Source organism: Podarcis filfolensis, assembly GCF_964270895.1.
Source record: "Podarcis filfolensis genome assembly, chromosome: 5".
Classification (NCBI taxonomy): domain Eukaryota; kingdom Metazoa; phylum Chordata; class Lepidosauria; order Squamata; family Lacertidae; genus Podarcis; species Podarcis filfolensis.
This window is the reverse complement of record NC_139608.1, coordinates 37,703,699-37,725,298: the sequence shown is the minus strand read 5'-3', so window position 1 is coordinate 37,725,298 and position 21,600 is coordinate 37,703,699. Positions and strand designations below refer to the sequence as shown.

At 43.4% G+C, this 21,600-nt stretch overlaps 3 protein-coding genes across 12 annotated transcripts in view; 1 reads left to right on the top strand and 2 right to left on the bottom strand.

The window, feature by feature from the left end:
• Window positions 1-8,311, bottom strand: part of TRPM2 (transient receptor potential cation channel subfamily M member 2) — a 38,784-nt gene extending 30,473 nt beyond the window's left edge. Inside the window, exons 1-4 of one of the 6 annotated variants that reach the window (XM_083616220.1) lie at window positions 8,170-8,311; window positions 3,222-3,284; window positions 796-1,103; window positions 448-533 (exon numbers count right to left, since the gene is read on the bottom strand). In XM_083616220.1, coding sequence (XP_083472346.1) covers window positions 448-533; window positions 796-990 — 281 coding nt within the window. In that variant the 5' untranslated portion in view covers window positions 991-1,103; window positions 3,222-3,284; window positions 8,170-8,311. Of the gene's footprint in view, window positions 1-447; window positions 534-795; window positions 1,104-3,154; window positions 3,677-4,046; window positions 6,312-8,135 lie in introns of those variants that run through there. The other 5 variants (XM_083616219.1, XM_083616218.1, XM_083616222.1 and 2 more) reach the window with 5 other exon arrangements.
• Window positions 8,312-8,515: 204 nt separating this feature from the next.
• On the top strand, window positions 8,516-15,770 carry CFAP410 (cilia and flagella associated protein 410). 2 transcript variants are annotated; one of them, XM_083616318.1, is made up of 7 exons: window positions 8,516-8,738; window positions 9,567-9,585; window positions 10,703-10,749; window positions 12,007-12,236; window positions 12,492-12,666; window positions 13,558-13,654; window positions 14,776-15,770. In XM_083616318.1, the coding sequence occupies exons 1-7, from the start codon at window positions 8,548-8,550 to the stop codon at window positions 14,902-14,904; spliced, it is 888 nt and encodes a 295-aa protein (XP_083472444.1). In that variant the 5' UTR covers window positions 8,516-8,547; the 3' UTR covers window positions 14,905-15,770. The 2 variants fall into 2 exon arrangements, with proteins under 2 accessions (XP_083472444.1, XP_083472445.1); XM_083616319.1 differs by lacking the exons at window positions 8,516-8,738; window positions 9,567-9,585 and adding an exon at window positions 9,647-10,111.
• Window positions 15,771-20,318: 4,548 nt separating this feature from the next.
• Window positions 20,319-21,600, bottom strand: part of LOC310763678 (ATP-dependent 6-phosphofructokinase, liver type) — a 45,696-nt gene continuing 44,414 nt past the window's right edge. For all 4 annotated transcript variants that reach the window (XM_083616264.1, XM_083616263.1, XM_083616266.1 and 1 more), the window contains exon 22: window positions 20,319-21,383. In XM_083616264.1, the coding sequence (XP_083472390.1) occupies window positions 21,236-21,383 (148 nt within the window). In that variant the 3' untranslated portion in view covers window positions 20,319-21,235. The remainder of the gene's footprint in view (window positions 21,384-21,600) is intronic.

Here is a 21,600-nt window from a genome sequence, read left to right as displayed (position 1 = left end):
TGTTTTTCTTCTGAATTTCTGGCATAACAGCATTCATAGCAAGACACACATGAAGCATGAGAGAAGCTCAAATGCTCTTAAGCATTATGTATAGACATGCATTCAGCTCAACTGAACACAATTTGCACAGCATAGTCCTTTTACTGAGTTTGAATTTTAAAATTTTAGGTTTTATTTTAAATGTAAATTTAATTTAATTTTTCTATACAGTGGTACCTCGGGTTAAGTACCGTATTTTTTTCTCTATAAGACTGACTTTTTCCCTTCTAAAAAGTAAGGGGAAATGTGTGTGCGTCTTATGGAGTTAATGCAGGCTGCGCAGCTATCCCAGAAGCCAGAACAGCAAGAGGGATCACTGCTTTCGCTGCACAGCGAAAATAATGGTGAATAATGGTTGAAGCCAGAGTTAGAAGTGTATGAAGTGAGAAGTGAAAACAAGGCACTTACCCAGAATCTGACATTTGGGAACCTTCAATAAAATAGACACATTCTTTTTTCCGTATGTTTTCAGGGATCCATGTGCTGAGATTTTCCTGTGATATTGGGAACAGAGCAGTCAACAAAAAGTAGCAGATAAAAAATAAAATGCTACAAAAAAAGTGCTAATTTGCATCATTTGTATAAAATTCATTTTTGCACAATGCGGAATTTGGGGTCTTTTAAGGGACACAGTTCAACTTGTAGCCAAGCTATCCCTTTAAGATGGGGTTATTTTTTCACTTCAACTTGCACTCATGATTTCCACCCCATGTCAGTGTACTCCTCCAATGTACGACTTCCTTTTATTTAACTTACCTTTTCATTGGCACCAGAGTTAAAGTGAGCCCTCTTCTTGCTCTTACTAAAGGCGCTGTTACTTCGCCTGAGATTGGGGACCACATCAAGGTCATAGTAGCTCCTAGGATACACAGGATAGCCATCTCCTTCATCAGGGCAGACCTTATTCAGATCCGTAGGGAGTGTTCTGATTCGCCTGCCTGGCCCAGCCATGGCTATATTTCTCAGGTCACTCACTGATGCTGTTCAGACTTCAAACACAATTGGAAAAGGATCCTTCAAAACCATCACCTCAGAGATAGTGGAATTCAACAGGAGTGCACTACCTGCATTTTAGAAACACCAAAATGGATCTGCTGACTGAAGCACTTCCATCATTTTCTCATATTTCAATTTAAGTATTATGGTGAATTTGCTAGATTCCCTATGTTCAGATAGTACCACAACACTGAGGTTATGACTAGTATTCAAGGTACACAAATATATTTTAAGTACTAACATTCTGAAAAAGCACTGAGCTACAGGGATAAATGTTGTCCTGTTAATTGAGCAACAGCAGGGGAAAGTCTTAAAAACACAAAAAGAGCCTTGCTGGACCAGGCCAAAGGCCCATCTAGTCTAGCATCCTGTTCTCACCATGGTCAATCAGGTGATTATTTCTAGTTAGACAAGATCCCCCTGACTGATGCTACTTATTTGTAGACAAGACAAATGTAAGAGTAAAATATAGAATAATCTTGATACTTTCTGCATCTTCCACTACATCATAATGCCCTAACCATAGATGTCAACTTTCCCCTTTTTTAAAGGGAAATTCCCTTATTCTGAATAGGATTCCTTGCAAGAAAAGAGAAAAGTTGACAGCCTAACACAGGGGTAGGGAATCTGTGGCCCTCCAGCAGTGGCTAGACTATAGCTCCCATCATCCCAGACCTTTGGCTATGTTGGCTGGAGTGGATGAGAGTTAGAGTCCAACAACATCTGGAAGGCCACACAGGCTTCCCATGTCTGTCCTAACGTTTTATGGGAATCATGGCAAAATCTGTTTGGTCAATAATTCTTTCTCACATACTTTCCAGTATCCAATCCAGTTTTCTGCTGTTGTCTGCACTGAAAGAAATTTCTGCTATGCAGCAGAGAAACCCACCTTTATTGGATATATTATTAGTCTTCTACCCAGGCATCTTAGGTACCAATGTTTAAGGAGTGACTGGTACACAAGGTGGTATAAGGTGACATGGAGACCCGAAGTCTTTAATAATGGCAACTCCTTATATCTGTTACTAGATGTAATGTCCTTTCCACAAGAAAAGGCACAGCAGTTGTTCTCGCATTAAGGCTGCAATTCTGAGCATACTTTCAAGGCAGCAAGCCCATTTGAATTCAGTGAGACTTCCAACATGCTTAGAATTGTGCTGCATGCCTACTGTCAGCAGTGCCTCTCTACACACCACCCTGATCTCTCTTTTGTTGGGAAACATTTGTGAAATTTTAGACAAAAAGATACAAATGGGCAAACTATGGTAAGTCTCTTCATTTATATGAGTTATCTACATTTCCTGGCTCCAATACTGTTTTCTTAAGATTAGTAATTCAATTATCTCTCCCCCCCCCTTTTAAATTCACTTAAGGAAACATCTGAAACAACACGTATTATGCCACTAGAGACTAATGACCTCAGGTGGTTTTTATGATGCTTCAAATATTTCTAGCAAAGGGAAGGTGGACATATAATTGGGAATGGTGTAACCAGTGAAGTTCACATCAGCTGAGAGACCAATAAAAAGTATCAGCATGTGCTCTAGTACTGATTGCACTTCTGTCACAGCAGCTTCCTAATAATGTCATTCTAACTCCAAAAATCAAAAAGACATTTTTCTATCTCTGGATAGTCTCATAAATGGTCTCGCTGTAAGCACATTGCCATGGTTTTCCTATAGGCATAAACTACAATCCTATGCACACTTATTTAGGAGTAAGAAACATTAAATCCACATACTTCTGAATAAATACACATTAGCTAATGAGGTACAGCTTGAAAGAAGAAAATACAAAGCATCAACTCATCCACGCATGCACATACAGTTAATATCTCTATGCACATTAGCATCCAGTTCCGTGTGCATTGCACAAAGCGATCTCAGACTGTTTAAAATGCATCAAGGATTTCTCCTGACCTTGCAGTGCAGAGTATTTCAGTCCAGTCAGTAGAATTACTAAGCAATTTCTGCAGAGACTGTTTTATCCATCTCTAAATGTGCAAAGCATCACTTAGGTGCAAATTCCCAGCCTTTGCTACTTCAGCCCCCCTCCCCCCATTTTAAAGGTTCTTAGAATTTGCAACGAAAAGCCACACACACAAACAGCTTGTCTCTACCTTTCCTGCAGCATCCTCCCGATCCCTCTCCTACTCATGTACTTCCTGCCAGACACGAGGGACATACCTCTGTCTCATGCTGCAAGCTGGTCACTTTATGGCTGGAGAAGAGGAAGCCTTTCTGAAGTGACTGCAGTTAAGAGGAGGAGACAGATCAAGGGTTGGCAGCTTGCCAACAAATCACACTGCAGAAATAAACTGTCCCCAGCCCCGCTCAAGAGCTTGGGACATGAAGACAAATCCAGAGTTTGCTAGATTGTGTGGTGTAGTCAACATCTGTCTTGAACAATTGTAGAGAAAGCAGTCTAGTTTTTGAACAGTCCTGTTGAGGAGCTTCCCCCAAATGAGCAATACAAATGATGGGGCGAAAGTCAAATTGCTTTTTGATGCATGTTCCAATGTGGCTACTAGTCCACATGTATCATAAACAAATAATGCCCCAATAATTTAAGAAGATGTCTCTGGGGTCTGATCTGCATACAGTATGGATGCAGTATACTTGACTGCAATTAGCCGACTCTCCTTCCTGCTTCCGGGTGGCGCTGTGGGTAAAACCTCAGCGCCTAGGGCTTGCCGATCGCATGGTCGGCGGTTCGAATCCCCGCGGCGGGGTGAGCTCCCGTCTTTCAGTCCCAGCTCCTGCCCACCTAGCAGTTCGACAGCACCCCTAAGTGCAAGTAGATAAATAGATACCGCTTTATAGCGGGAAGGTAAACGGTGTTTCCGTGTGCTGCGCTGGTGCCGGCTCGCCAGAGCAGCTTCGTCACGCTGGCCACGTGACCCGGAAGTGTCTGCGGACAGCGCTGGCCCCCGGCCTCTTAAGTGAGATGGGCGCACAACCCTAGAGTCGGACACGACTGGCCCGTACGGGCAGGGGTACCTTTACCTTTACCTTCCTGCTAGTGTTATTGGTGACATTCTTGTAAAAATAGGCTAACAATTCCCCAGAGTGAATAACAGCATTTAGCTCACAATATTCCATATAATCAGGATAAAATACACTAAATTGTTTGGGGGGAAAGCCAAGGAATGGCCCAAGGTAGTAGGCCTGCATGAAAATCTTAGAGACTGTGACTACATGCAACCACAACAGTCCAGCCTTATAGATACTACTGCATGTACTGCGTTAGCAGTACATGCTTCCAGCTGCCATAATATCTGTTGGATCCTTCGTGGTAAAAGCAAGGGTCAAAATTCACTCACCACTTCACGGGTCCTCCCTTTACGTATTGATAAATAGCTGTCCCCAAAATAATGTTGTGGGTGGAGAAAATCACTTCTAGTGGAGATTGTTTATTTATAAACATATCTGTGAGCAATGCAATTAAAAGCAGAATTTTAGCTTTCCATGTACACATGCAAAACCATTTTAAATAAATTATTTAAAGGTGGGAATAAGAGCCAAAATGGGAAAAGTTCTAAAAAGATAAGACTCCCTTTACACACACACACACACACACACACACACACACACACACAAAATTATCATTGATATAATGATAATTGAAAATGACATTGCATTGCATAAAGCATTACTGTATTTTAATGGAGATATAGTAATAGTCACCTATCTCACAAAGTACTAGTTACCAAAGCAGCAAAATAAGTGACAGGCTGAGCCAGAATGTTGTCCTCAATATGATAGTTTTCTACTTAAAATGATTTTTTAACATGGGAAAGCATTCCACTCACCTTTAATCTCATCTAGTACTGTCTATTAAACCACCTCTTTATTCTATCACCTTATTAATACATCTGCTGCAAATGCAGACTCATGATGCTTAGGCCAGTGATCCTTTTCCTTTGACCATTACTTCTCCAAGCTCTCAGGCAAAGGTATATAACTATCTTGCTATCTCAGATGCAGGTATTATAACTGGAGATTCTAGTTAATAAATCAATAAGTTTAATACATATGTAGCATAAGCCCTAGCACAGGGTTAGCTCATGTGATCCCCTCCATTTCTAAGTTTTATACTACAACTCTCAACACCATTCTATTCTCATCTGCTATTTTAGGCTGCATCAGAAGTGCAGTGTCCAGATGAACGGAGGTAATAGTACTACTCTATTCTGCCTTGGTTAGACCCCACCTGGAATACTGAGTTGACTTCTGGGCACCACAATTGAAGAAGGTATTGACAAGGTGGAACATGTGCAGAGGAGGGCAACTAAGGTGATCAAGGATCTGGAAACCAAGCCTTATGATAAATGGTTGAAGGAGTTGGGTATGTTTAGCATGATAAAGAGGAGTCAGGGAAGAAATATGGTGGCTATCTTCAAATATCTAAAGGACTGTCACATGGAATATGGAGCAAACTTGTTTTCTCCTGCTTTGAAGGGTAGGACACAAACCAATGGCTTCAAGTTATAAAAAAGGAGATTGCGACTAAACATCAGGAAGAACTTTCTGACATTAAGAGCTGTTTGACAGTGGAATGGACTCCCTCAGGAGGTGGTAGACTCTCCTTCCTTGGGGGTTTTTAAGCAGAAGTTGGATGGCCATCTGTCATGGATGCATTAGTTGAGATTCCTGCATAGCAGGGGGCTGGACAAGATGACCCTCAGGATCCCTTCAATTCTAGGATTCTATTATCACCGACCATTGGTCATGCTGGCCCAGTCAGATGGGAGCTATGGTCCACAACAGGCACCACACTGGCTATTCCTGATTTAGCTGCTTCTTTTCTCAGCCAACTTAGATGCCCTCCACCCCACCATCTGGCTGGCATCGTGCTGTCTACAATATAACCACTGAGGTCCTGATCCAAGTCTATTTAGGCAAGTATGTCTAAAGCTCTAATGAGCTTAGAAGATGCCCCTGAGTGCCCATGAATAGGAGTGCTTTTCAAGTTTTTACAGCTCTGTGAAAGGAAAAACCAACAGGCAATTATATAAAAAATTACTTTAGAAAAGATGGAAAGTGCATTAATCCCAGACATCAAGGTCACCAAAGAGCTTCTAGGATATATGCTGAAGAAATATGAAAGGTGCTCTGGTGACTGAGATAAAGGGTGGCCAGAGACATGAATCTTTTTCCATCCACACTGTGATATAAATGCCAAGTTGTCACTTATTTGTTGCACAAGCTCTAGACATCTTTCCTCAAGGAAGTGTATCCTTTTATGGATTTTTGTTAACCTACATACAGTACCACCATATCATAAGAGCCCTCAAGTTAAAATATAAGTGAGATAAAACAGTAAATACACCAATAAATAAAACACAGTAAAGTTTACAAATCAGTGCAAATGACACAAGCACAAGAAGAAGACCACAAGAATGGAAGCCCAGCTGCATTAAGGTACTACATAATTAAGCACCATAAAAAAGCATAATTAGGCATTTCATGGTAATGGATAGTTTAGTTGCCTCCCTTAAAGTCCATAGAAAGGACACCAAGGGCCATATGACCAGATCACAACAGGGGACAAACACAAAAGTTGTTTCTCAAGTATGCCAAGTCCTGACAATTTCTGACTTTACGGGGTTTTAAAAAAAATCAGAACTTTGATTTGTGTGCCCAGAAGTTTAATTGTAGCTAGTACAAGTGTACTTGTGTAATATTGTATCAGTCAACAACAAATAGAAAACTCTTGCTATGAGGCTACAGATGACAGCAAATAATAAAAATAAATAAACTCAGCAGCTGCAAATTGTCCAAAATAAAACTTCTAAGCAGTGGCAACTCCAGTAAGAGTGAAATTTGTTGTGGTAATTAATCTAGATATTACCAGATCATGGCTAATTCTGGCCAATTCCCAATTCTTTAGGAGAGAGTACAAAAGACTAGGAACAGTTACAAGCTGCAACTATGGTCTTCAGGAAAGTATGATTCCATCTATAATATTTAAGTCTTGTTAGTTACCAAGTTATTATAATCTCCATCTTGTTTTAAATTTGTCCATCCTCACTCAGCTACTGCATTTCCTCCAAACTCATTTGTTCCATTCTTGTGATTTTTACCCTGCATTTTATATATATATGCCATTTATCAATTGCTAATGAGTGGTGTGGGTGATGTAGTTGCCTAGGTAATCATGGGCATCTGCGCCCCATGTTATTAAGACACACAGATACAGTGAAAAACAAGGTATTGTTGTTGTTTAAATTTATATACTACCCTTCACCTGAAGATCACAAGGCAGTTTACAACATGAAAACACAAAATACATAATAAACTAGCAAAAACAAAACAAAGCTCCCAGACACATAATGTTGTAACTCAAAAGTTTGTTTTGTTTGTTTTTATTTATTTAGAAACTTTTAAAATTTGCATAGTTCTTTCTGAAGACTGGATGTTGCACTAGCACCAATGGAGCCAATTGCAAAGTAAATTTATTTTACCAGCATTAATATACAGAGGTGCCTTGGTTTTCAAACATCTCCGTTGGCAAACGTTTCGGAACTTGAAGGCCGAAAACCCAGAAGTAAATGCTTCCATTTTTGAATGCGCCTCGGAAGTTGAACGGCTTCTGCTGAGTGTTTCTCAATTTTCTCAATTAAATTTGCAGACTGCCTTTACGCCTCGGTTTTTAAACATTCCAGAACTTAAACGGATTACTTTCAAAAACTGAGATGCCACTGTACTGCTTAATCATCAAAACCTCTAAGTAAATGGGTACAGGATAGGCATATAATGGCTAGAATTTTTGTGTGCCTGATGGATCTACAAACTGAGCTAGAACAGTATATTTCAAAGAGTTTTAGTGCAATGTTCCTCACTCAAGTATAACTGCTTATGAAGTCTAGCTTTATTTGTTGGATATTATTGTTCCTGCCCAGATTATCTGAGGTATAGACTCAGACTGACAAGCTTTGCCCTGGGCGGGTTGCAATCTCTCAGCCTAGTCTACTTTACAGGGTAGCTGTGAGGATAAAATTGGAGTGGAAGAAACCGCACGTGCTACTTTTAGTTCCTTAGAGGAAAGACAAGGTAGAAGCAAAACTCATAAAAAATAGTTTCAATATACATACATACCACCTTAACCCCCACCGAGGTCAAACATACAAACCGCACAGGGTCGCTTTAGCATTTCAAAAAAGGGGGGGCTAAGCTCCATGTATGCTACTTTTGAGGTTCTTGGCTGGAAAAAAACGTAGGAGCGATAATAACAATTAATTTGAGGAACAGGCGAGCGCCGTCAACCGCTGCATTCCTATTTCAGTTGACGCGCACGCGCAGAGCACAACGCCGCCAAAAGGTACTAACGGTCTCCCGGCGACTCCGCCCACTCATCTGACTCCACCCCTCGGGGTCCAGAGCCTCGACTAACTCCGCCCCCTGCAAGTCGTTTGGCTCAGGCTCGCGCTGCTGGGTGAAGAGGGCGAGGGGCGGGGCAGGCAATTTAAGCTCCGCCCCGGCCCAGCGTGCCGGCTCTGCCGTGAGCGGGATGGAGGCGAAGGCTTCTGCGCCTGCGCCCGCGCCCGCCCTTGGAAACGCGTCGGAAGCTGGCGAGCGGGCCTTGGCGACCAGGCCCGGGAAGGCCGGCGACCCCGCCGCGGCCATGAAACTGACCCGTAAGGTGGTCCTGTCCCGGGCAAAGGCCACCGACCTCAGCGGCGTCCGCAAGCTGAACTGCTGGTACGGGGAGAGAGGCCCGCGCTCACCTGGCGGCGGAGCTGGGAGGGAAGAGCCGCATTGCAAACCGGGGTGGAAGAGGGGTCCGAAGCTGACCGGCTGGGGAACGGAAGTTCCGGGAGTTAGAATAATGGCACCACAATTCTATGGAGTTAGGAGGGACCCCAGGATCATCTAGTCCAGCCCCTGCAATGCAGGAATCTCACCACGCGGTCGAAACACAAAATAAAGATGCTAAAACCGGTCCATTCTCCCTCCCCTCCCCTGTTGTGCTGCTGCACCTGATAGGGTTGCTACGGTTTCCTCCTGGCCAGTATCTCTTTTGGCAGCATACCTGGCACAAATCAACAGGTGGTTTGCCCCCAGCAGATGCAGCCTTGGGGGAAGCTTCGCCAGCAAATTGGAGTCCAACAGCAACATCTGGAGGACGCATACCTGATTGCTAGCACTTTTTTCAGTCATCCAGTGTCTGGCTCCTCTTCCATTGGGACGTTTGCAACATCCCTGCATACTCGTATGTGCATAGCAAATTCTCCACTGTTTCGGATTGTGTGGAGAGGTGCTCATGCACATATAATTGTAGACGCACTGCAGAGGTGCAGAAAGACATGTGTACAGATATATTTGTGCACAGGGGCTGAGGAAGAGCTTGTCATTGCAGTGCCACTCGACACACTTCCATTGAATGCAGAGGAGAGCCAGAATGCTTGTAAAGGCCTTTAATTGTGTCTCTTTCACAAGTGGCTTTCCTTTGCTTGCTATAAATACTGTTTCAGCCTTTTAAGTGCATGATCTGTTTCACCTATTAAAAAGATTGTTTTTCTCTTTTAGGGGCAGTCGCATCTCAGATGTAAGTGTTGTTCCTAACTTTCTAAAAAAGCAGTGAATTGGCATGGTGTTTGCCATTGTTGTTTTAAAGGATAGAAGCAGAGAATTTGGATGCCCCCCTTGTATACCTTACTTGTTGGTGTATCTCAAAAAATTTGCTTTCTGCTTGTCTTCAGTAGCTAATTATAATGAGAGGATGCATAGAATCCAGTTTTCTCCTGCCTGTTTTAGTTATTGGAAAAGGGAAATGCTCCAGTCCTCCTATGATTAGTAGATATGGCAAGGTCTTCATATCAATTATAGCACTTGCATTTTCCCAGCAGAGGAAGGAATGGGGTCAGGAGTGGTTCTTAGCTGTTCCTTGTTAAAATCAAACTGAGAGAGAGAGACCAGCCCTAAGGAGGAAGCAAAAGTTAATAACTTGATCCTTTTTGCTTCTTTCTAGAACTATACTTCTATACTAGAAGTATACTAGAAATAAGGAGGTGATGAGGTGGCTTTACAGTAGCACAGGTATCAGCAGCCACTATTTCATGCAGAAATTGTCAGTAAGTATGAAACAAAGAGCTGTCTGGCTTCCTTGAGATGCTGCCTTTCTGTGCTTTGTCTTGGCCTACCTTTCACGGCCAACTGGGAATTACGGTATTGACATGATTGCTGTAATGGACCCAGAGCCTTCACTGCCTGTACTGATCTCCATTAGCTCATTGGTAGAGTACATGCTTTTGCATTCAGAAGGTCCCAGGCTTGATCCTTGGCGCTTCAACTTAAAATGATTACTGGTAGGAAAAGATCAGAGCAATCACAGTCTTAAGAACCTAGGAAGCTGCTGTTGTCAGAAAAGAGATACTAATCTTTTGTAAGTAATTTGGAAGCAGAGCACCCTGCCTTGACACAGGTGACCTTTCCAGCCCTGTAGTCCTGGGATTTATTTATTTTTTAAAATATTGGTTGATTCAGAGTTCTTTGGCCCTAAGTTAAATAAATGGTTGCAAAACAAAACTTCCAATATAAGTGCCTAAAATTTCTAACAGGCTTACTGGGTCAGTTAGCAAGCTACATGCTTCCTCCCTGCCCCACCAACAAGAGACTGCTAAAGTTTGCTAAAGCTTCTTTTCTGCTTGATTCTCTTTTTCTAGATTTCTATCTGCCGTGAGCTTCCCAACATTGAGGTAATCACATTCAGGTATGTGTTGGAGTCTCTTAAAAGGTAATTGTTGGCTTAACAAATCAAGCCAGGGGAAATAAAAATCTTCCTTCTGAGGATGAATAGGACTCTCCCTTGAAAACCTAACCAGTCCAGGCTATTTACCTGCTACCATGTTGAGAATGCATAGCATTTTGACTCCTTTTCTTCATCTTCTTACCTTGATTGGTTGTTGGGTTGCCTGGCTTCTGCCACACACTCTTTGTATCTCTTTCATACTTGCCATCAATTCTGCTTGGAACAGATGTTATGAAACTAAATAATGCCCGCCTTCCTTCTGTATAATAGAATATTTTGCTTGTACCACTGTGAATATGAGCACCAGCTTAAAAATAAACTTAGATATATAGGATTTGAGATGTGCAGCACTGTACTAGCTAACAGTAAATAATTGTTGATGACCATTCTACATACTTTAATTTTGGGTTTCCTACATGTACGGGTAAAAAGAGGGGATAGGCTTACATACAACACTCTGAACTCTCTTTAAAATTATTATTATAATATTTATATTTATATACCCGCAGGTCTCAAAGCAGGTGACAGAATAAAATCAAAATATAAAACCACAAAATACATAATCAAAATAAAACAACAACCCAATAACACCCCCCTAAAAAAACCCGCACATTTTATGAGCGCATAGGATTTCAATCAAATCAACTGTTACAGATGCTGACCATAAGAAAGACCCTATGTGGGAATATTTAAAATATATTTGAAAGAGTGTGTGTGTGTTTTTTTATATATATAAGGAAACCATGCAAAATATAGACAGTGTGATAAAGAGATGCAAGACTTGGTTGTAAGAAAGTTGTGGACAGCCCTGAGATCTATGAATGAAGAGTGGTATACAAATTTAATAAATGAATAAAACTAAATAAAGCAGTAATATAAACAATACTGTCTGTGGTTTACCTAATGTTTACTTAGTTACCTAATGTGGCTGCCCAGATGGTGGGTTGTACCAGCAGGATCTAAGCCAGTGGTAACCAGCAGAAAGGGCGGTGGGAGGGTAGACTTTGAACCAGCACTTGATCTGCTGCATCGTGTGCCAGCCATACTGCTGTCATGAGGCTTCATAAGCTCCCCTGCAGAGAGACAGGGCAGTGCTGCAGATAATGTGTATTTCTCACAGGGAATCACAGTCAGATCATGAGCCTTATGTCATGCAAGCCTGATACAGGTGATAACACTTGCATCTGGTTTCCAACTTTCCTTTGCTTTCTCCAATAGTGCAAATCACATCTCCAGCCTGGAGCCAATGAACCAGTGCCAGAACTTAACGGAGCTTTATCTCAGGAGGAACAATATTGCAAGCCTCCTTGAGCTGTTCCACCTGAAGAAGCTGCCCCGCCTGAGAATCCTCTGGCTCTCTGAGAACCCTTGCTGTGGTCCTGATCCTCATCGCTATCGGATGACGGTGCTGCGCAACCTTCCGAATCTCCAGAAGCTTGACAATCGGAGTGTGTATTACGGCAAATTGCCCTTCCTCTGTTGGTGTTTTGCATTTGCTGATTGAAACTTCTCTTAGGTCTACATGCCGTAAAATGGGGTGGTGGTAGAATCCTACCATTGGGGATCCCATTTTCTTAATACTACCCACGTGGGAAACCCCTTGCAAATAAAGAACTAGCCCACAAGGGCTCCCTGTGGCAGCCCTAGATCACTGAGCTTGTCTAACGAAAATGCTCCCTCTGCATTTTTCCTGATATTTGCAGTGGTGACAGAGGAAGAACTGTCCCATTCCCTGCTGGAAGGGGAAGAGATAACGTCACCCCCAGCCAAATTGGACGTGGAAAACTTCTCCCAAAACTCCACCACTGAATCCAGTGTAACAGAGTCTACAGCAGAGAATGAAAATGAAGTCATGAACTTCACCTTGGAGGAGACAAAGTGAGAAGGGCTCTGTTTCTTGCTGGTGGCATTTCTTTATTGCAACTTTATTAATACACAATGGGGGTGGGGTGGAGATCTGTGCCTCTCCCGCTACGATACAATACGATATCTTTATTGTCATTGTTCCATACAGAACAATGAAATTGAAAAATCTACATAAGACATTCAAAAACCCCTAAAAACTCTGAAACCCCATTTTAAAATACAATATACTCCTATAGAGACTCCTTATACTGCATTTAAAACCAGAATTGCATTTGGGTAGAAACTGTTTCTGAGGCAGCTAGTCCTGGTCTTTATGACCCTATACCTTCTTCCAGAAGGCAGAAGCTGAAAGAGATCATTTCCGGGGTGCGTACTATCCTGCACTATCTCTGCAGCTTTCTTATGGCACCTGACAGCATAGATTTGATCTAAGGTGGGAAGAGTGCACCCATTTATTCTCTCTGCAGTCTTTACAACCCTGGACAGCATTGTTTTCTCCCTGGCCGTGCAGCTCCCCAAACCACACACACAGACCATAAGTTTATCACTCTCCACAGTACAGTGGTATGTTGTTGAATTCCATTTCCTATCAGCCCCAGCTAGCATGGTCAGTCATCAGGGATGATGAGAGATGAAACCCAACAACATATCAAGGGCCACAGATTCCCCATCCCTGCTAGAGAATGTCCAACTCAACACAGAGATTCTCCCTCTTCCTGTATAAATTCACATAGTGTGTTACTGTGTGGGATGCCAAGAGCTCGTGTCTTGAAATGCTCTTGTGATTTGATCTCTTGTGTCCAGCAGGAGCAGCTATCCTCTGCCATTTCCGATAGCGCTGGTGGGTGCTTCCATATGGCTGCTTTACTTATTTCCTTTTTCTTTTCCTTTTATCCTGCCCAGTAAAATCCGCGAGCAGCTTGGGATGAAGCCTGTTGCTCCGAGGGAGAAGTTTGTCTCCTTGTGCCCTAGGCAGATGGAGGGGAACCGAAAGAAACGGGTGCGTGTGAGAACCTTTCCCCACTCTCAGTAGTTCTCTGTGTTTTGTGCGTGATGCGCTATGCCACTGCTTTGAGCTAAGCCCTGCTGTAGCGCTCAAGTCAGGAATAGCTTGGTCCTGCTTCTTTGAAATGCTGCAGGATCCTATACGTAGAGTAAACTGGATATGTGTGAATAATTTGCTGTCCCTGTGCAGCAGCATGTGGGAGAGCTACCCTCACAACACTGGAGCCATTGCTGAAAACCTGGATGGGGCATGGTGATGGTGAAGTCAGAACTGTGCAGTTGCAGGAGCTCCGGTTGGATGGCAATGCTCCCATACAACCCTGATTTTGTTACCACCCCATAAAGGGAAGCCGCAGCAGTGCCAGTGTCTGGAGGGCAGCTCCACTTCACCATGTGCTGCTGAGTAGTAGGAAGGAGTTGCTATCTCGCTCTCCCTTGGTAAAGCAGATCTTGGCTACAGGGAAGACGCTGCTGGCCGGCCTTGCTTCCTCATCCCATGGTTAATTCTAAGTAACTGATCTGCCCTTGCAGTCTGGGAGGGGAAGGGCAGATTCATATCATAACATAACTGGCAGACTCTCAAAAGGTAGCCTGTTCTGACTCATGCATTAATTGACCTCATCCTGATATATTTTGCCATAAGCAGCAGTAAACCAAGTGCCCCTGTTCAGAGATGCCTGGTCTTGTGGCATTGTCCTGCAGATGGGACAGCGTTGTTTTCAAGAGCCATAGTTGCTGCAGCTTATGAGCAAGGGAGTTCTGCCGCGTGTTTGGGCTTCTCAGAGGCAACTTGCTGGCCACTGTAAGAACAGTTTGTTGATCAAGACGAGCCTTTGCTCTGATTCAGAAACCTATGTTTGTGTAAGAAAATTGAGAGGGCAAAGTATGGTCAATAATAATAATAATAATAATTTATTATTTATACCCTGCCCATCTGGCTGGGTTTCCCCAGCCACTCTGGGCAGCTCCCAACCGAATATTAAAAACACAATACAGCATTAAACATTAAAAACTTCCCTAAGCAGGTCAAGTACTAGTAGAGACTAGACGTCAGCAAAGTAGTGAATTTCCTGATCCATTTTTGATCCCTTTGTCTTGTGTGTCCTGGGTTAACAGAACAACATCCTCAATGCCATCATGATGCTCCTAGAAGAGCTTGATTCAGATGGACTAGAAGTTGTCCATCAAACAACTGGGAACAAGCTCCAAGCCTTGCAGAAGAAGGAACTCCATGAGGACCGATAGCGACTCCGAGGCAGCTGTGTCGTGGATCAGCGGAACTAGCATCACCAGCCCCGGCTGCTCCATCCCTGTGCTGTTGGGCTTAGTGTGGGGATGTGCTACTGAACAGAGGAAGAAACGTCATACATTCCTTGTGCATCATGCACTTGGACCATGCTCTAAGGCACACTTTCCTCTGCAATCACAACGTGTGTGCCTGCATCTATGCAACTGCTACCCAGCAACCTGCAAAAGCCTTTGGCAGTGGGGGCAAACAAGTGTACACTGAATTACAGCAAGTAGTTGTCGCATGGAAAAAGGGGTCAGCATTTGTGGCCCTGCCTTCTCCTTAGTGCCTCCCCAGTAGAAGAAGAAAATCACTCTTCGTCTTGCTTCAGTTGTGAATCTGTCAGCCAAAGCTGCTGATCTGTTAGCATAGTCTTAATAGTGGAACACAAATCCCTATGATGCCGCCATCCTCCTGCAGTCAGGAGCTTCTGATCCTTGATCTCAAGGCCTGATTTATACAAAAACTGAGACATTTTTTAAAAAAAAATCATTGAACTTCAAATTTAGTGGCAAACTTTTAGGCTTTCTCTTCACCTTTCCTTCTCTTCTAAATAGTGATTTGGACTTAACAAGAATGTCACCTATAGTCAGAATTCTGGATTTGTATAATGGAGCATCTTGTTTCTTACTTGATTAGAATGCGGTCTTGCACCTTTTGGATATTGCCTTGACTTTCTTCTGCCACTTGCTTGCTTAATCTACACAGTAACCTCAAAAAAGAGAAAAAGTAAGTTTACTTAGTTGTTGTGACGGAAGGACCAGGGGAGGTGTGGTTGATGGTATATGGTTCAGGAAGTGTATTAAAGTCTGAATCCAACAACTATACAGACTTTGTCTCTGCTCAATATAGTATCATCTCCGTTGTGTTTAGTCTGTCAAGCTGCATCTGGTGCACAGCAGCACACTTTAAGTGGATGCTGCTAAGTAACTTATAGGTAGTGTGTTCTTACTTGTAATAGGAAGCTCTTAACTACAGTATCTAAAAGAATAATATTTTTTCCTAATAATTCTGGTTACAAATATGTCTCAACCAAGGGAAGTGTTTTCTCTGATTACATATAAAACACAGATCTGATATTTCTGTACTCCACCTCTGGATTGATGGCACCAATTGAGAATTGCTTACTTTGTAGTGCTGGTTTTCTCTCCTGCCTTTTTTTCTGTTTCTGTGTCCCTTGGAGTGGATGGATGTTACACAGGTACAAGCAAGCTCTGAGTTCTCAGCCTCAGAGGTAGGCCCAAAATGCTACTGTTGGCAAGTCGTGGCCACTTTTCCCACACAAGATGTTATATGTGACATCAGGTGCAGGAAAGTTCAAGCTGTAGTTCCTGAATCTTCCTTTGCAGGCAAAATTCGGCACTTTTTGTTTTTGACACCTTTTTCTCTTCCGCACACCAAATTCAAAAAGCTGTGGCTTTAGAAAGTGCTCACCGTTCTTCCTCTGCAGTCCTAGGTTGAAGTTACACTCACCTGATACCATATGACAAGTGGGTGTCCACAACCATCTGTCAAACTGACCTTTGAAGGGCTGACCCCTTTGGTTCTCCACCCCTGTCGTAAGCAATAAGACTTGTTTGAAGAAGCAGTAGCAATGACTCTCAGGGCATGGAGAGGGCAGTATTCACAACGTTTTAAGCCACAGGTGCCAGCCTCTGAATGGCTCTCAGTTTGATAACGACACAACTAGTAAGGAGCTACTTGTGGAAAAACTGAGCTGAAGGCAAATGTGCCAACCAACAAAGCCTGAGTAATATTTACCAGCTGAATATTCTCTGAGGAATCCGATTTCTCTTTTGTTGCAGTAGAAATCCAACATCTTGTAAAGGATGTAGGTTCATCACAGGAGAGACCATTTGTGAAGTAATACTGGTTTACCCTAATGCAAGTATTTCACTGTATTCAAAGGAATGCTTAGCATAATTACGTAATACAATTAGCTGTTAGATAGCCACTACCAAACACAACTACCAAAATCATAATGCCCGTGTCATAATCATAACAAATCTATTATAGGCCCATAGTTGGAATACGGTGTCCAGTTCTGGAGAAATAATATTATAAGGCTGGAAAAGATGCAGAAAGGGGCAACCAAAATGACCAAGGAACTAGAGCAACTCCCCTATGAGAAAGGTTCCAAAGTGGGACCTTTTTAAAAAAAAAAAAAATCTTTTTTTTTTTTAAAAGGCAAGTAGGTAGGGACATGATAAGTGGGGTACCAGCCCAAGCTGGTAAAAGATGATTCTAGCCGCTGTAGCTACTTGACTTACAGTGACAAGGATGGATCAAGGAACACCTCTACAAGTGCAACCCTGGCCAGAACATGCATTATTGCCCAGTTCCTGGATCCACAAGATTTGTCTTGTAAGGATATGGCTTCTTGGTCTTCATCACCGCTTTAAGGCGCTGGTCCAGACCTTGCATGGCACCTCCTGATTTGGGTACAACAGAGAAACAGCTGAGTATCATCAGTGTACTGGTGACAGCATGCTCCAAACCTCCTATATGCCAAATAATATTGGCATGTATGGACTTACAAGTCTGTAATCCTTTGGCACTTAGGAATATACAACTCTGAAGGAACGAGATCAGTGTTTCCCAAACCTGGGTATCCAGCTGTTTTTAGACTACAGTTCCCATCATCGCTGACCACTGGTCCTGCTATAGCTAGGAATGATGGGAGTTGTAGTCCAAAAACTATCTGGAGACCCACGTTTGGGAAACACTGAACTAGATTTCTTAGTAGACGTGCCTAGGATTGGGCTGCAAGATAAGACATTCTCTTGGACTGCATGGACTAAAATTTGCTCCTGCAGGCTGACTCATCTGTATTCCAGTATAACCATAATCAGCATAAAACGGTTTTATACTGAACTCCTGTCACCCTGAAAAATATCTCATTCTTCTTTAGAAGTGGACTGTAAAATGAACCTCGATGTGTCCCAGGGTAGCCTCTTCTAGGGTGCCAGGAATCTGAAATCGGTTACAACCAGACTAATGAGCCATAAAAGGGGACTTGCATGCTATTTTGTAATTCTCCACACTGGCAAAGATGTATTTGTTCACTTATTTTAATTGCTCCTACTCATGAATCTCTAATTGACTCTTCTTTTGAGGTTTGTACTAATAACTGTAGATAAAAAATGCAGTTTTAGGTCTGCAATAAAAAAGAGAAAAAACATCAAAGACTCCAGTCGAGTTTGTGTTGAAGTATCAGCAACTGAAGGCACTTTCAAAAGGGACAGCAGGGACAGTTCTTAGTGCAGGGTGTATCAATTGTGAATGCCATTAATGTGTTCTGGAAAATAGAATAGGGCTCCTTAAAAATCAAGAGCTATGTTCCAATCAGTGTAGGTTTTACTAATGTAGGAAATATAGGTTATGGTAAAAGTTTATTTCATTATAGCTTTCTCTGAATTTTGGGGGTGTTGTCTCATTCTGTGTGTTTGCCAAATAACTGAGAAGCATAGAGAAGATCCTTGCTCCCCTCCCTGAACACAAAACCAGGCTTACCTTTTTTCTGTCTACAGCATGTAGTACAGCATAAAGTGTGTTTATAGAATGTATGTGAATGTTATCTTTGTACAGCAGGCAAGTTTTACACATGCTCACAGACACCCCTCTATCTTCCACCAATCAGGAAAGCAGTAGGCACTATCAGAGCTCAAGGCCACAATCCAGCTATGTGAAAACACAAAAAGAGGGTAGAGAGTAGGGCTGGAGAGGGTGTGTGGCTGAGGTACAGTTGTACTCTTGGGGGAGCTGCCATATTTGCCCTTAGGGACCCCCCCCCGACAGCTTTAAGCAACTGCAAAGCAGCCCTGTGAGCAGTCCATATTAAGTTTATACCAGATGCTAACATGAGTGTAGACTAGTGTTGAAAGAGGGAGGAGCAGGTACACCTGAACTGATCCAGTTGTCTCCAAAGCGACAGCAGAGTTGTTTCATGTTGTCACTCTTTTCCATGCGAAGCAATTGTTCCACCAATTGCTTTTATGCTTTGGCCCTGGTTGTGAGAGCAAAGATATAGTAACCTGCCCATCATTTTCTCTGCACAATAGTTAACTTCACATAGACACAAGATCAGGTTTTGCAAACCAGAGCAGTGAGCTGCTGACTCTGAGGATCAGCCTGTTCCCACTTGGAAGGATGAGGCTATCCACCACCTGCCAACTTGCCTGACCTCATTTAGAGAATTCTGGTATATCCTTGGGTGCTGCGCTGTGCTGGGCTTATCATTGTACATTCCTTTTGATGAACTTCTTGTTCCTATGTGGGCCCAGCATAGAACACTACCTTGAGTCCTATGGACCCCTCCCCCCCCCACAGAAACAACCTGTACAAAATAATTAGGAATGATTAACAATTTCCCTCTTGCATAGTCCAGGGCCTAGTCATCTGAGTAGTTTTTGACATCCACCAGAAGTTCTAGGGAAAGTGCAACTGAGTTGGCTGATTAATTGTCCCAACATGGTGTGCTATGAGTACGCTGCATTGTAATCTCACTGGGATTTATGTCCAGAACCTGTCATGCTCTTCCTGAAGATGTGGGTGTTAAAACAGCTACTAATGCATTCCCTGAGCCAGGCACCGAGAAAGGTATAAGATTCTACCTGTGTGTAATGTAAGACACAACCCATCTATTGATCTTTGATCCTAAATGTCTTCTAATTCTGGAAGTAGTGGAAGAAAGCATTCCAAGAGTGGCATGGAGTAAGGAAAAGGTTAAGAAGACAACAGGTTTCTTGGTCTAGGGGTATGATTCTCATTTCAAAGAAACACAGAACTGAAATGTTGGGAGGGATTTCCAGGGTCATCTAGCCCAACCCCATGCAATGCAGGAATCCTGTCCACAAGCCATCCCTGGGTGGGCTCAAACCACCAACCTTCTGGTTAACAGCCAGACACACTGACCCATGGCGCCACACGTGTGCGGTTCTAGGCTGACATTCCTGATAAGCTATTCTTATCAGGGATGGGCCATGGCTTAGTGGAAGAGTACATAGCCCAAGGCACAGGCTTAGCAGGTCCCAGGTTCAGTTCTTGACATCTGACTGGATCTGTCTGAGACCCTGGAAAGCTGTTACCAGCCAGAGCAGACAATGTTTGAGGGACAAACTGTGATCTAGTATAAGGAAGTTTTCCATGTTCTTATGTCTTCATTGTGAGGAGACTAGAGGCAGAAGATCCATCACCTTTCCTGTCCCTCCTTCCTCATGTTACAACTTCTCCCCTGATAGAGAACTTAGAGTGCATAAGGCTAGTATTCCAGCACAGGACCGCATCATTCCTGTTAGCCCATCCCATGCTGTGAGGTCAGAGACAGTTTCCCCAAACAGGAAAGAGAATCAAACTGAAAACACACACAGGCTTGGTTCATTGATTTCTTTTAATGTATTTCTAGAAGTCACAAAGCTGTGGCACAGACAAATACAGGCAACACAGGACACTGAGTTCACAGAAGTGTATTGGGAAGAGTACGCAAAACGGGTGCCACCATCGCAGCTCTAGCCAGGAAGATGGCTCAGTCAAACCAGTCAGACAGCGTGGAGAAGAGGGTTTTCCCATGCAAATCCACGACACACTGGGCAACCCCAGCCCAGCATTCAGACATGCTGCCATGTCCTGGTTGGCATGCATCACCCCAGTGAGGGAAGGTGGGGCAGGGGAAGAGAGGAGCTGTTCCACTGCTTACTGCTACTTGGCAGTATGCCACCAACATACTTCTGCTAGACAAGATCTTTGTGCTGCATGTTAACATGATAGGGGCAGAAGTTCTTGGTCCCAAATCAGACCCATCAGTTGTCCTACAGCACTCCCCAAGTTGGGGAGGCACCTCATATTCTCTGTGACTCCCATCTAAGGGACACCTCCTTCTGGACTCCTGCAATCTCCATGGCACCAGGCCCAGAAAGAATCTAAAACTAATCCCCATTGTCCATCTGATTATTGAGTACATGATTCTTTAAATAGTGTCTGAATAAAAGAGCAGCCTGGGAAACAGGGATGGACCCTTTCTGGAGTGACTCTGCTGCCTGGAGTGAATAGGCTCCAAAGAGGGAGCCATGGACAGAAGAACACTCACCCTCTTAGGCAGTGAGGAGTATACAGCAGTGATTCCGCAATGTCAGCCAGGCTGGCCTCAGTCACACTCCTACAGGCTCACAGTGGCACCAGCACTGCACTCAAAAGGCATGAGAAGGCCAGAGGAAGGGGGGGGAGTTGTGGGTGTGTGCAGGGAAAAACAATGGAGAACTAGTCTGGGGTGAGCAGAAGAGAAGTTTGCAGCTAGAACCCCTTTTCGATGCTGAGCGTGCGACGGGTGACATGCTCAATCTTCCCAGACACATATTCAGTCAGGCTGATCTGGTAGTGGGCCAACATCTTCAGCATAAGGCGCAGGTTCAGCCACCACTGCTCCTTGGGGAGCCTGTGCCTGCAAGAACGGAGGGGGAAAGCGAACTCAGCACCAGGGTTCAATCTGAGCTGGGGCTCAGCCCTGGAATGCGTGATGTCGTTAGCAATAAACAGAGCAGCTCTGTGCACCTGTGAAGTCAATTCCCCTCTCATAGTTGGGGGAATTAAAATCTTTGCAAATTGCAACGGGAATTGACCCCAATCTTTACCTCCCAGATGGATGTACAGATCAGCTT

Coding starts and splice junctions, on each gene's coding strand:
- CFAP410 (XM_083616318.1), top strand. CDS start 8,548: ATGGAGGCGAAGGCTTCTGCGCCTGCGCCCGCGCCCGCCCTTGGAAAC. Junction 10,750..12,006: donor ATTGAGGTAATCACATTCAG/GTATGTGTTGGA, acceptor TTTCTCCAATAG/TGCAAATCACATCTCCAGCC. Junction 12,237..12,491: donor CCAGAAGCTTGACAATCGGA/GTGTGTATTACG, acceptor TGATATTTGCAG/TGGTGACAGAGGAAGAACTG.